At 38.2% G+C, this 15,554-nt stretch overlaps 2 protein-coding genes and 1 non-coding gene across 3 annotated transcripts; 1 reads left to right on the forward strand and 2 right to left on the reverse strand.

Annotated features, from left to right (window-relative positions):
• Positions 1–2,342: 2,342 nt before the first annotated feature.
• LOC140758550 (U6atac minor spliceosomal RNA) lies at positions 2,343–2,429 on the reverse strand. The gene has a single exon (XR_012104131.1). It is a non-coding gene; the product is annotated as a U6atac minor spliceosomal RNA (small nuclear RNA).
• A 5,339-nt stretch (positions 2,430–7,768) lies between these two features.
• LOC140758083 (ABC transporter G family member 25) lies at positions 7,769–12,101 on the forward strand. The gene is made up of 4 exons (XM_073094108.1): positions 7,769–7,944; positions 8,100–8,937; positions 10,626–10,766; positions 10,916–12,101. Exons 1-4 carry the CDS (start codon positions 7,855–7,857, stop codon positions 11,788–11,790), a joined length of 1,944 nt encoding a protein of 647 aa, XP_072950209.1. The 5' UTR covers positions 7,769–7,854; the 3' UTR covers positions 11,791–12,101.
• Positions 12,102–12,936: 835 nt separating this feature from the next.
• On the reverse strand, positions 12,937–15,548 carry LOC140758084 (uncharacterized). Its single transcript, XM_073094109.1, has one exon. The coding sequence runs from the start codon at positions 15,487–15,489 to the stop codon at positions 14,899–14,901; it is 591 nt and encodes a 196-aa protein (XP_072950210.1). The 5' UTR covers positions 15,490–15,548; the 3' UTR covers positions 12,937–14,898.
• Between the last annotated feature and the right edge of the window lie 6 nt (positions 15,549–15,554).

A 15,554-nucleotide genomic window follows, 5' to 3' on the forward strand; every position in this document is an offset into this window, starting at 1 on the left:
TATAAAACTCTTCTAATATGACCTTCTTTTTATTTATTTATTTTATGAACACTAATTCTAGATTGGTTGAATCAGTCCAATCTCGTCGTGCCAGCTGTACAGCTAGCTAGGTTGTAGGAAACTTTTGCAACCAAGGGGCCTTTTCGAGTTGAGTGGAATAAGTAGGTTATGTCGGAATAAACCTACTTTATTTTAAGCCGAACGTATTATGACGTTTTGTAATAGAAAATTAGAATAAAATCTCTTATTCTAGATTTTTCTTTTTTTATCCTAAGTCTTAGTTAGCATAAAAATCTTAGAGTATCTCATTCACTTATTCCAAATATAAATGAACCTATTTGCTGTCGGTTAATTATGTACTATTTTTTTCGAATATTTGTACGAATACTTAATATAAATTAATTTTTTTATAATAAAATTACAACTTACCTTTAATATATTTACTATTTATAAATCAAGCCATATGATTTTACAAATATGTATAGTATCTGTTAGTTAAACTTAATCAAACCCCGGGATAAATAATAGGATTTAAATCATAATTTTATTAAAATACAAGGTGTTATGTGCAAATTTCCCTGGTGATGTTTATATGAGAATTATTATTATAATTATTTGATCAAATTAAGGATTAAAAGTTAGGCAACTCACAATTGTCAACCAATAAGGGCTTGACAAGTCATCAAACCCAAAGTTACTGGTAGTCTACTGCTCCAAAAAGGTTTAGTGGATGCAACCAATAGTTGTGTCCATTTAATGTTCTCTTTTTTAAATAAAAAGTTTAAATGATGCCAAGTTTGTTGGATTACATGTCATGCATCTAATGATATTTATTAGTCAATAGGAAAAATTATAAATACCACTATATATTTTAGTTATTTTATGATTATTATACTATTTGATTCAAGATTGATTGTTTTATGATTTAATGTATTGATACTTACATTTGACTTAACTTTAGGTTGCAAATTAAGTGACACTTGAAACGTAATCAACATTCCATTCCCTTTTTTTTTGTGTGATTAAGACTTAGAAAAAAAGTGTTTTAGTAACTAATACATTAATTATTATCTACTACGAAAGGTGGCCTCTTGAGATCTAACCCTAACTTATATATATATATATCGACTAAAAGATAAAGTTATTCGTTAGGTTAGATGTAACACCCTTTTATGTTATACGTCGAATTATAACTATTAGATTTTTCATCCAAAATGAATAATTTCAAAATAATCAAACTGCCTCTGTAATCTTCAAATAGACTATAATTTTACTAAGATAATTAAGAATTTGGTCTACGCTAGAAGAGATTAAACATGAAGTAAGTTTAAATCAGGCCAAATCACTGGGAAAGTAAATTATAAGTTTCCATTAATTAATTTTACTTTTGATCCTAAGTAAGTTTATGAGATATCACCTTAGATATGATATGATGGCAACATCACAAATGTCTATATATTTTCAAGCCCTAAGAAGGACAAGGAACAAGAATAAATTTGGAATTCAAATCATGGCTCTAAATATATGTTACAAGAAAGAAAGAAAGATTCAAGCCTAGCTATATATAGATGGGTCATCAAGATGCCAAGAAGTCTATCAAGTGTTTGTTAAAGTCCATAATGATTTGAAAGCAATTAAAGTGGCCCAATTAAATATAATCTATATGGGAGACATAATTTAGGCATGGTACCACCTTTAATTTTTGTCGTCTGTTAACTTGAACGTAGACAAGGTGGCATGGTAAGAAGGATTTGTGGATGCGAGATTAGACTCGTTGGTTTAATTAAGGGATGGATTTGGTCTCTATGCATTAATTTGTTGACATCTCTCGCTGCAAAGGGAGACATTAATTGAATTGATTGATATTTTAATGACGTTTGATTGCTCCTGATTGACTGCAAAAAAGATTAAAAAATTTGTAAGCCACCAATTAATCACTCTCGTTGTTATATTTTATGTGTATACTTCCAAATTATATATTAAATCTATATATGGGAAGAGAGAACAATCTTAGTTTTTCTTGTTTTTCTCAACTAAAATATATATATATATATATATATATATATATATATATATTGGTGAGTGGAAGAAGCCATCAATAACTTAAATAAGAATACTTGGGCCGAGAAAATATCAAAACTAAGGATATTACAAAGCTAGTGGGAGAGCTCCTCGACAGGCCCCACGCAATAAAATCCAAGGCCTTTTAGCCTTGGTGCGCTGCCCAGTCGGCCACCTTGAAAATATTTCAATCTTTATCTACCGAAATCTTTTCAGCATAGATGAGTAGTCTGCCATGAGCCCCCGAATGCGCTAGGGTCAATCCTTCTACTTCTGCAGCAGTAAAAATTTGGCTAGATCTGCCGAAGCAGGTAGCCTTAGGCTTGTTCCCGTCTCTGTCAGCAACCTCCTCTTCTTTCATCAAACACCAATTAAGATAAGATTTGCACAATTGAAGAAATATTCATACGGAGAATAAAGTTTGGCAAAATTGAGGGTTCACAAAAATATTAAAATTTGAAATTTGATATTAAGTGGGATGAGAATGTTCAAAATTATTTGATATTTGTTTTTAAAGTAGTATAGTAATTGATGTTAATGGACTGATAATATGAGTTAATCTAAGATAGATTCATTTCAAGGGGTTTGGTAATGATAATTGAGTCAAGGATTAGCCCCTTTATTTTTGGGTACTTTGTACTTTAAATAAAAAAGGTTTAGTAGGGGATTAAAAGATAAACACTCATGCAATAAAGTGCTAATTATAACATTAAAAAAATAATTATAAGGCGTTATTTATAACTTTTCAGAGAGAGATTAGTAGAACTACACCAAGTGGCATCCACCTAACACAACAATCGCCATGCACAAATTTAATATAAATAATTTCCTTTGAATAAAACACGTGGCATCCCCACGAGAGATTTATACGTCACCAACTTAATTCGTCGCTTTTGAGGTTAATAATTTTATTCTATCCCAGTCCCTGGTCGTGTAAACTATAAAAGAGTGACGCGTGCATTAAAAATTGTGCCTATCCCCATAATGGCGGATAACTCGAGCCCGTAGCTCGACACTTAGACGCCCCTTTTCGAGCACGCTTTGCTTTTCGAGCACGTCGTCGTCACCACGCAGGAACTCGGAACTGGGAATTGGGAAGTAGGAATTAATAATTGGAACATCTGGATAACTTATCCAAATTAATGCTATCCTTGTACCTCTATATCTGAATAGCCGATTAGGCCGGTTGTAGTGGCCACTTATGCCCCCTACTTATCTATCCTAAGATATCTATTTATCCACACACATATATTTATAGATAGATATATATATAGAGAGAGAATAATTTTATTTTATGAAATATATATATATATATATATATATATATATTTTTTTTTAGTGAAGGTTTGGTTTTGAAACATATAGGGGTAAATTTTAAGGGTCAAACTAACATAATTTACTTATTTTATATCAGTATATATATATATATATATATATATATATTCGTGGGTGTAACATCATTCATACGTACAAGGAGAATTAAAAGAATTGCAATAATGGGGCACTATGATGGGACCCAAGGGTTTAATTGCTTATATGCACTCTGGACAAAGACCATAACTTCCACTAGAGCACTATATATTAAAATAATATTTTACTACTAATCAATTATTTTAATTTTTCTAGTCTAGCCTAAGATTCATGAAAGATAATTACCTTCATAGTGACCAGAACTATGAGATCATAGTACTACTACTACCTTTTGAAAAGTATATAGATATATATATATAAAGATATTTTTCCACCCTTTAATTTTGTGGATTTTGATGTGGATAAAAAGCTATTTGTAATCCAAGATATCCATTTTTTTTTAATAAATATTGTATCACACTCTGTTATTACTTTCACTAAATACTCTTAACTATAGACTATAATTTATTAACTCAACTAATAAAATTATAAAGAGATGACATCTTGGGTTGGTGATATTAATTTGATTATAAAATCAGCAAAACAAAAGCTATTATTTGAAAAAAAAAATGTCTATTACAAAATGTTTGATTAATGGAGATTTAATGGGTTGGTGATGGTTGTGACACGTCCATTAGCCATGGAATTAATGTTCATGCATACGTGGACACTATCATGCCATACGTGCTTAATAACTCTTTAATTATTTTTAAAATTTTATTATTATAGTCGGAAAACTAGATATAGATCATAAAGACTAAATATGGATCGAATATTATCACCGAACTAAATGCTGCTAAGACATCGATGCTTCAAATCGCTCTTCTAAAATACTATATTATCAAATATCAACCGAGCGGAACCGTTAGGTAACCACTTCCGTAATCATAGGGAGTTTTCTTACCAACTTTTCTTAAAGTTAGTTGGTCTCTTCAAACCCATTCACTTAATGGCAGAAATTGCATGCCACAAGGGTGATGGAGATTGATGATAGAGTTTTAATCTTACATCCAATCTTTTCCATTGGATGGTGAAATCAATCAACGGATAAAGTCTCGCCAGTCGCCACACGATCGGTTTGCATCGCGTTCCTACAACCAAGCTACAGCGGATCCTAACCCGATCGTCAAAAAGGAAAAAAGAAAAATTAAAGAAAAAAAAAAAAAGATATGCTATCTTATGATCAGAGAGGCCTCATCTTTTGACCAGAGATTTGACATTGTAGCATTATTAGTTTCAGCTACTGCATCACCCTCATCCTCATGGGGGCATGGCTTTGGCTTTGGCTTTGGCTTTGGCTTTAATTTGTGTGGTGATGCAAATGCCTCATGGCATTGGCATGGCAAGAGAGAAGGGCATCTTTGTTTTTAGCCTTTTTCCCACGTCTTGAATGATCTTTAGTTTGGATCTTCTAAGTTCATGGAGAGAAAAAGAGTGATATGTACTAGATTGTTTGCTGGATTTTATTCCACCACAAACTTTAGATTGTTAATATACTTTGAGTTTGAGTTGACCATTAATCACATCATCACACATACTAAAGACCAACTAGGCGCAATTATTTATACAAAGTAATTTATGTCCTTGCCTTCCTTACAAACAAGATTATCTTGTTAATTACCATGCTAATCTCAGTTTAATAATATTTTTTCTGAGTGAGTTTAAAGTGCAGTAAAAGAAAAAAAGTATTACTTAAGCAACTAATTGCTATGGTGGATTAATTAAGGCAATTGGTATAAGTATTACTAACCAAGAATAGAGAAATTTCTATAGATAAAGTTAACTTTTTTTTTTTAAAGATAAAGTTATAATAATATATTAAAAAAAAAAAACCCCCACTGTGTTGCCACGTCAGCTCATTTCCCTTTCCTCTCCTTTTCTAGGGCATGGGCGCCACGTGGTATGTCGTATAAAGGCCGTGTTAATTCCACTATCAGTTACATAACTTTATACAAATATTTATATATATATATATATAGTCTTGTAACGATTGCATATCGAACAACTTTTTACTATATATATAGCGTTATATATAAGTTTATATGGGAAACGAGTAGGAAGTTTCAGAAGAAAGTGACTTGCAACTTCGGTAATTTAATTTGGGAAAGTCAGTAACGCCTGCCATGGACGAGGAAGTGAGAAACGAGTAGCTTAAAATATAATTAATAATAATATAAAATTATATGCTATTTTTTTACTCTTTTATTTTCACAATATGATAAATAATTCGAAGTTTTTTTTTATATAAGAGAGAGAAAGAAAGAAAAAATAAATCAAAATATCGATATCAAAGGAGGATTTCTAGTTACGTGAGAGCTTGACCAATTGACAAAAAAGTCCAAGCTTTAATGCTAAATTGGATGTATCCTTAAAGAAAAATAAGCATCAGAAATCCATGCACGACTCCATTTCCGAGGTTGGGGGGCATGCATGGAATAATATTCTAATGGTGATATAGTATTCGATATCCGCCCTCCCTCCCGTCTTTAGGAATCCTCTATTCTATTCCATTGCTATTTTTGTTCTGGTGGGGAGGAATAAATTTGGACCTATTCCGAGAATAATCAACATTTCGTCTTACGCCCGTCTGTTATAACTTATCCTCTTTCTTTCTTTTTATTTTTTTCTTTTTATAATTTACGCCCTATATTTGACTTTTATTATTGTTACCACTCCAGCTTGCGAATTTCTCGTAGGGTGGAGATAATGATTAAGAGAGGAGGTGGGGTGGTTTTTATAAAGTTTCCCCGACTCAAAACGTACTTATAAGATATTCGGAGTGGGCAGCATGTTCTCGTCTCACGCCACTCCTCACATCACCTGGAACACGTGTCGATCTCGCCTCGCGAGTGGGGCTCGGGTCCCACCTCAGGGGAGGAACTCGGAGAAAATGCTCCTCGTGACGTGGCAGATCTAGGAATCTCGCACCCGCATCGGGTCCCACCCCCCGGGTCCAATTTTTGAGTGCGTTTCATATTGCCCTCTCATATATATATATATATACTCAAAATGATCGAGTGAGTGAGCTCTTTATAATGTATAGGGTCCCTGTACATTGCAAGATCTTTCTAAAGGAAGGCCAAAGGGAGAGAAAAATATATATGTTTAAAAGTGTTTGATATAAATGATTTAGTTCTAGAATCTTGTTCTTTGCTTGACCATCTCAGCTTTATTTAATTTTTTTTTAGGGAAAGAAAAAAAGTTTAATCAGAGGGAAAGAAGGCAAAAAAATAAAATAAAAAATAAAAACTAAGTAAGGCTAGCATCTTTATCTCTGACCTCTAGGACAGTGACAAAGATATCAAGATGTCTATTCTTATTCCAATCAAAAGCCAAGAAGGAAAAGAAAAGCCATAGATCGAAGAAAGTTGTAACAAGCAACAATGCCCTAAAACAATGGACTACCATTTAGTTAGTGTACTTAGAGCTAGCTGTATCCCAATTCAATCAATAATCAAGAGGGATGGATCCATTTCATCCATGCATGCATGATGCCGTGCAATTAATTATGTGCCCATAAAAAGTTAATTACCGTGATTATTGTTATTATTATGGTGCAATATATGACACATAAGTCGTCCATGCAGCGATATATAATATAAAATGATACTCTAAAACCAAGAAAGCCAAGAGAAACAGACAAGCAGGAAAACCTGGCAAAGACTCATGTTGACCAACCTTTGTCTCACGATCAGGAACACGTTATCCTAAAGAAGCCATGACAACCTAATAAACGAGCTCCAGGTGAATGCACCCATTCTAGCTAGAGAGGGCTGGGGGGGAAAAAAAAAAGAAAAGAGAGAGAGAGAGAGAGCACGGAAAAAGGAGTGATCATAAAAGCTTGAGAGAAAAGAAGAGAGGAGAGAAGAGAAGAGGAGAGGGGACCAAAGCGATTAGGGTTAGGAAAAAAAAAATGCAAACTTTCTAACTTTTATGCGCGCAACTTCTATACAACAACATCGATCGAGATTTTTTTCGATTTGATGTAGATGCACTGACGTGTGATGCAACGCTACACAAATAAAACTTCGTACAAGGATTGATAATGATAAAAAAATTTCGTTTTTTGTGTGAAGCATATGAAATTGCTTGAGCATTTGCATGGATACAAGAAATAATTGTTTTAGAGCAGCGAGAGACAGTTAGTCGGAAGTCTTACCAGATGTCGCCACGTAGCAACTCGGTCATGTGTCCGTTTCACTTTGACGTGGCATGCACCCACTTTGACATACCCTCCTTTTCCCGCACCCCATAAATACCCAACTCAATCCCTTATTCCACCATCTCCACATTACTCCTCTCCTCTCACATACAGTCGTTTACACACATACACACAGACTCTCTATCTCTCTCTCTCTCTCTTTCTAAGCTAGCGAATTAAAGATGCCTCCAAACAACACCCAAGAAGTCGACTCCAAAACGGACTCCTCCTCCTTCTTCTCCTCTACTTGCAGTTACCCCCTCACTCTCCAGGTAAAGGGAAAAGGAAAGAAAGACGAAAACAAAATTTTGACCCAAAAATTAATTACACTCATCAATGCGGTGTTTATAATTAAATTATTATTATTATAATATATATATAAATATATGCATCTTACTTACGTGATTTCCCTGCACGAATCTTGAAGTTCATCGACGTCACGTACCGCATCAAGGTGGGCCCGGCGAGCGACGGCTCCCCCGGCCGGCTCAAGCGGATCTTCCACCACGGCGGCGGAGGTGCGGGTGCCGCGAATCCGGAGGAGCGCACGATCCTGAACGCGGTCACGGGGAGGGCGGTGCCCGGGGAGATCCTGGCCGTCCTCGGGCCCTCGGGCAGCGGGAAATCGACGCTCCTCAGCATCCTCGCGGGCCGCCTCCCGAACCGGGCCAGCTCCGGTTCGGTTCTCTACAACAACCGGCGGCTCACCAGATCGGTGGCGAAACGGACCGGGTTCGTTTCCCAGGACGACCTCCTCTACCCGCACCTCACCGTCCGCGAGACCCTCCTCTTCTGCGCGATGCTCCGGCTTCCGGAAGGGACCACACCCGCTGCCAAAGCCGCCGCGGCCGAGGCGGTGATCGCGGAGCTGGGGCTCGGGCGGTGCGCGGACTCCGTGGTGGGAAACGCCTTCGTGCGCGGCGTTTCCGGTGGGGAGCGGAAGCGGGTCAGCATAGCCCACGAGATGCTGGTGAACCCGAGCGCCCTCATCCTGGACGAGCCGACCTCCGGTCTCGACTCCACGGCTGCGGCGCGGCTCATCGCCACATTGGCCGGCTTGGCGCGGAAGGGCCGGACGGTCGTGGCTTCCGTCCACCAGCCGTCGAGCCGAGTCTACCAGATGTTCGACTCGGTCCTCCTCCTCGCCGAGGGGAATTGCTTCTACTTCGGACCCGGGAAGGACGCCATGGACTACTTCGGCTCGGTCGGCTTCGCGCCGAGCTTCCATGTCAACCCCGCCGACTTCATGCTTGATCTCGCCAACGGTTAGTAAGTGCATGGAATATTAAATTTTTATTTACTTTTTAAAAGAATTATTTACGATAAGAAATCTTTTTAAAAAAAACTTTAATATGTCCAATTTTCTACCTTTTTTTTTTTCAACTTTATATAAAACAGCGAATAAGAATCGTATCGTGCATGATTAAAGCCCTACTTTATCCAAGCATTTTTCCTTTTAACTAGGCAGGCAAAATTACTTTAGTTTATAGAGAGTAAGAAGACATTTTTTGTGGTAAAAAACTAGTAGCAGGGACAATGCGATGCGAAGAAAATAAGTGTAGGATGTCCTCATTATCTTCCGGACCTCTTCGGGTTATATATGATTTTAACTCATGATCTCTAAAAAATATTAGATATAATATTAATAGTTTGTAACTCTAAAAGTAGAGAAGATGTTAAAGAGTTTTAAACACACTATGATTTGCTTAGAAATTAGTGCCATTTGGTTTCGTGCATAAAATTTTCTTTTTAGTTGTATAATACTTGTTTAATAAATCTAGTTACTAAAAATTAATATGTATAACTTTATCGCATATCTCTACTTATGGTAATATTATATACATAACTTATTACGTCATTTAAAATATACATAAGCAAACCTTTAAATAAAAAGAAAAAAAGAAGAAGTGTAATTCATGAGTAAGTATAAGTAGTGTTTGGAATAACTAAGAAAGAAGGATTGGTTGCACTCAGAGAAATCTATCTCCATGTCGTTCCACCTATCTCTTGTGGGGGGGAAAGGTGGTATATTTTATCCAAAAGTGGGTGGGTCCCAAATCTTCTACCAGCCTATTTGGTCGGGTTGTGGTGCTCCACCTGGCCCTTGTAGTGGGGGGGAATATGGTTTTCACCTTGAATATTTGCAATGTCCGCTGACTTGAATGGGTGGGCATTTGGACGGTTAGTCTTTGCCTCTAGGATTTCTTCTTTCTTTTTTACTTCTAACAAATATATTCTCCTGCATGCATCTCTTCGTAATTACGGAAAGGAAAGAAAGATTCATTCACTAATCAAACCAATAATTTGTCCATCTTTTTTAAGAAAAGAAGAAGAAGAAGAAGAAGAAAACATCATCATGCATGTTTCTATGCCTTTGTTCTTCCTCACAAGCCGCGGCAATGAATATGATGAGAAGAAAAGAAACCACTAAAAGTTAGGCCTACACGAGAGAGAGAGAGAGAAAGTATGGGGAATTTTTTTTAAAAAAAATCATCTAAGTTTTAGATAAAAATATCCCTGTGTACTCTTGATATATCCCTCTTAAGTATGCTACCAGTCCCAAATTGATCTTCTTCTTTTTTTTAATATGGAGAATTTTGTGAGTGGCGAACCTGGGAGTTTAGTGGAGGATATATATATATATATATATAAATAGAGAAGAGAGAGAGAGTATAGAGAGTATAGTCATGAAAAGCACACCCTTTTCTCATGTGATTGGGAGAAGAACTCGTCAGGTTTGTCTGCTGCCTCAACTGCTGGAATCTCTTGCAGTAGGGATAAAAAGGCAGTGAAAAAAGTTTAAAAAGAAACCAACCTCCCCACAAAAAAAAGTACAAGAAAGGGATGAAAAAGTATTTGATTTGGAGATAAGCTAACCATCATGCACATGATTGATGCTTTGCTTTGCTTTCTTTTTGAGTTGCCTCACTGTTTGTAGCAATCCATACTGCAGGGTTTGCTGAGATGGACTACCAGGGAGATCATGCAGACAAGTCCAGTGTGAAACAAGCCTTAATTTCCTCCTACAATAGAGTGCTGGGCCCCAAAGTGAAGGCTTCCACCACTGCAGCAGTTGGAGATGCTCCCCATATTGGTAAGCAATTAAGCAAATTCAATTCATCGAAGAAATTATGACCGTCCCACCACCTGATCGATCGTTTAAAACCCAGAAAGAAAAAGAAGAAGAAGAAGAAACTAATAATGTGTAGCAGAATTTCACAAGCTTGTTTTCATACGTTTCAGGTAGCCAAAGGAGTTCTACAAGTGATCATCAAGAGAAGAAGTACAGCGGCAGCAGCAGCAGCAGCAGGATTAGCTGGTTCAGGCAATTCACCATCCTCCTGCACAGAAGCCTCAAAGAACGACGGCACGAGGCCTTCAATTCCCTAAGAGTCTTCCAAGTCATGGCTGCGGCCTTCCTCGCGGGATTCATGTGGTGGCACTCGAAGATGTACAACGTCCAAGATAGGCTTGGACTCCTCTTCTTCATCTCCATATTCTGGGGGGTGTTCGCCTCCTTCAACTCCGTCTTCACCTTCCCGCAGGAGCGAGCAATCTTCGTCAAGGAGAGATCCTCAGGAATGTACACATTGTCTTCCTACTTCATGGCCAGAATGGCTGGCGACCTCCCCATGGAGCTCATCCTCCCCACTCTCTTCATGCTTATAATGTATTGGATGGCAGGGCTGCGGCCTGACGTAGGAGCATTCTTTCTGACAGTCGCCGTGCTGCTGGGCTATGTCCTCGTTGCCCAGGGCCTCGGCCTTGCAGTTGGTGCTATCATCATGGATGCTAAGCAAGCATCAACGCTAGTGACCATCACCATGTTGGCATTCCTTCTCACCGGAGGCTTCTATGTGCAGAATGTTCCCAGCTGCATGACATGGGTGAAATACATCTCCTTCACCTTCTACTGCTATAAATTGCTCGTCGCCGTTCAGTACAATGCCCACGAATTGGCTTCCTTGGGTTTATCTCATCATGGAAACAGAAAGGATATTATAGCACAGGAGTTGGAAGAACAGGTCAGTGCTACATTGTGCGTCGTAGCGTTGCTCGTCATGTTCGTCGGCTACCGATGCTTGGCGTACATCGCTCTCCGGCGTATCAAAACTTAAATTCAGGTCTGGATCTCTGAACTATATGAATTACAATAACAGGGAAGTGAATGAAAAGTGAGAGGGAGAGAACATCATCAGCAACAACAACAATAACAACAACAAAAAGAAAAAAAAAAAAGAATTTGTAAATGGCTATGATATATATATCAGGAATCTAACACTGAGATATCTATCTCCACAATTTACCATTGTCTTTAGCTACTTAAATTAAGGAAGCAAAACTGAATGCTTCCATCCTTGAGAAAGAAGGAACGAGATGTTGTAACAGGTTTCTATCGATACCTATTCATCAAGTGATTTTTGAACAACTGTAGTTGTCAATACAAGTTATGATCTCACTTCTGTTTAATTTGGAAGTTCCTGTAGACAAACTAAATGTTCATTAATCTTCAATTTTCTCTTCCCATTTTGTCAAATGACTGCATTTTGGAATTGGATACAAACGACTCTGCTTCAACTTTACCCAGATAATATGCCACTCTTGCGAATAAGAGAGAGAGAGAGAGAGAGAGAGAGAGAGAGAGAGAGAGAGAGAGAGAAAATCTTACTTAAATGTGATTGATACAAAAGGAATGGCAAGGTAGTTCAAGGCTCAATTCCTTAGTAAAAGTTGGCTCCTTTTATAAGAAAAACTCTTCCATTCTTCCATTCTCCGCGCCATGGAAACCCTCTTCTTCCGTAGGACTCTTTATTACACAAAACCGCGTCAGAATCCCCATTGCCTTAGGAAACCCAGAAGAGCATTGCACTACTAGCACTCTGAAGTGAATGCCCGCATGGTGTTCGATGAATTGTTCGATGGTTTGGCACAAACTTTTGTTTAATGGCCGAATTCTATATGAAGATATCTGCAGTCTAACGTGTTCTCGTCGCCGATTTCATTCCAATTCGCTTCTCAAATGGACGTTTTCTTCTCTTGCTCATATTATATTATTTTCTTCACCTTTTTCTGTATCTTATACACATAGAGAGAGAGAGAGAGAGAGAGAGAGCGGGGGGAATAAATTCAAGATAAATAATTCTCATCTAATCTTAAGCATCATCATCATTATTATCATCTAATCTCGAGAATATGAGAGTAAATTACATTCCACTCGGAAAACAGCAAGATTCCAATCCAACAAGTGGCGAAAGGAGTAGCAAAGAGACGATCCGATCGATGTGGTTCTTTTGCTCCTTTGAATAATACAAACACTTTATAAACAAATATTACGTAAATAATTTTAATGTCATATAATTATCCCATGAAGAAAAAAAATATATTTTAATAAGTTAACACGTCATCTTATTTGCAGAACTGTAGAATGTTTAGCAAAGCATTACTCCTTATATATATAAACCAAATATTGTAGTTAATTGGTCAAGATGCTAAAAATTTCTTTTAAGATAGTAATTATTTCACTATAAGTATAAATAGACTCAGCTCTCGAAGGGCCCAAGGCCCAACACTTCATTAAATACCTAAGCATACATTTCTCCACCACCAAAGGCATCCTCCCTCTGTTCCACAACTTACATCAAAGGCATCCCCTCTACTCTTACATCAGACAGAGTAGAGTACTCTCTTTCAAAACACATGACATAATAGCCTTTCAGAATCCTTCAACAAATAGTTTTCCTTTTCCTTTTCTTTTTTACAGTAATGCGAGTAGTATAATATTTCCTAGCGCATTGTTTCAAGAAGAAAGACACAGGCTTCAAAATTCCCTTACATTCTTTGCCTCAGGAGCACTAGTTTAGTAGTAATACGATTAGTTGGTTGGTTGGTTTCAATCTTTTTGATCTCTTTGTATATCTAATACGTACGTTATTGTGCACTACACATACCTAACTATTTTCAAACTAAAAAGAATTATATATATATATATATATGCATTCATTTAAATGTTACCATCACCACTTGGAAGCAATTCCTTTCAAACTTTTCCACTACCAACATTCATTCTTATTCCCATTCCCTCATGGATGGGGATGGTCGACCTCCTCCTCTAAAGAGAGAGAGAGAGGCCTAGATAATCAAATATCAACACGGGCACCCAACAAAAGCACCCGCCGTACGCACGACCACACTTTTTTGGAAGAGATGGGTGGCCCCCCACCACTTCAACTATAACTGTCAGCCAGAACGTGAAGGAAGACAGACTCAACTAAACTCTCTCCGAGAGACCCAGACCATCAACACCACCACCACCAACAAACAACAACAACAACAACAACGATGGAGTTGAGTGGAGTGGAGTGGAGTGGAGTGGAGTGGAAGAAGAAGAAGAAGAATCCAAATCCAACAACCAAACCACCCCCCTTATGTGACTCAAACATTTGGTCATTCTTACATGATAAATAATAGAATCTGACTCTTATTCTGGCTCAACACTAACTACATAGGAATTTCACTTTTCTTTAGAACAAATATATCATCATTATTATTTATATTAAATAATAGATTTGCTATGTTGCATATAATTGTATCCATGAGTGTACAACAATTAAAGATCTTGCGACCCTAAAGATAGAAAAGAGAAAGAAAGAAGAAGAAAAGAAGAAGTGCTTGGCCATTAATTGCTTTCAAGAATATTCTCCCTCTGTTTCAAAGTCTAGTCCATTCGAATTTTAGTTAAGAAAGTAACTTGGCATGATTAATTCTTTTGCCTTTTTATCAGCCACGGTGGAAGTGGGAGTGGAAGTGGAAGTGGAAGTGAAAGTGGAACAATCAATGGACTCCTCCTCATGTATGATTAATAAAAGTGAGTCTCTAACACTAATAACCCATCATCCCGATTGATAATTAACACTCTACCTACTCTTAATTTGTTAAGACGTCGTGCTACTGCTACGTTCCTCCCAACCCATGACCCATCATCATCCATCGCATCGCGAATCTAAGCAACAAGTTTAAAAGAATAAAGTCTATAGGCAAGAGGAAATTTTGCATATAACACCCTACTTGAAGCTAGTCGAAACAAGTGAGGGGGTAATTTGCAAATTCGTACACAACTTATTAGTTCTGACTCCATTATGATATTAATATTACAAACAAATTAATAAAAGCTAAATATAGGAGAGCACGATGGAGTTATAATCTTTCTTTTTATGTACTTATCTCGGTCAGCTCCTCTCCGGTTCGGCTCGCCGGTTCAGACGCCCGAATGAACCGGGCCGGGGGATTCGGATGGTGGCCTCTGCGACGGAGCACGCCGCCTTGCACGAGCCGTAGAGATATGCTAAACCGAATCTGCCGGCGATACCCGCCGACATCCGCCGGTTTGAGGAGGAGGAGGAGGGGAGGAGGAGGTCGTCGGAGCACGCGGCGAGAGCGGCGGCGAATGGATCGGAGGCGGAGTCGGGTCTCTTCATGGAGAGAGGGGGAGGGAGGGGGAGGGGAAGAGGAGATTTGGATTTGGATTTGGATTTGGACCGGGTAGGGTTAGGGGTTTTTGGAATGCCGGGTTGGTGCTCCCAGGAGAAGGGGATGGAGGAGGAGGAGGAGGAGGAGGAGAGGAAGAGGTGGTGGTGGTGGTGGAGTTGGTGGATGGGGGAAGGGGAGTAGGAAAACAAGGTGGAGAGGGCGGAGTTGGAGGAGGGGGAGGAGGAGAAGACGGCGCGTCGGCGGCGGCGGCGGTTCGCCCTGTCCGCCGGAGGAGGAGATCCATTGGTGGAAGTCGGCGTCGTTTGAGATGGCAGCGCCGATTTCCTCATTGCTAGAGTAAGTAAGAGAGAGAGAGACAGAGGAGTTTTAAGTTAATAGAAAGGAGAGGAAAGTG

This window comes from Typha angustifolia, chromosome 3 (assembly GCF_048772165.1).
Source record: "Typha angustifolia cultivar Huaian chromosome 3, ASM4877216v1, whole genome shotgun sequence".
Classification (NCBI taxonomy): Eukaryota; Viridiplantae; Streptophyta; class Magnoliopsida; order Poales; family Typhaceae; genus Typha; species Typha angustifolia.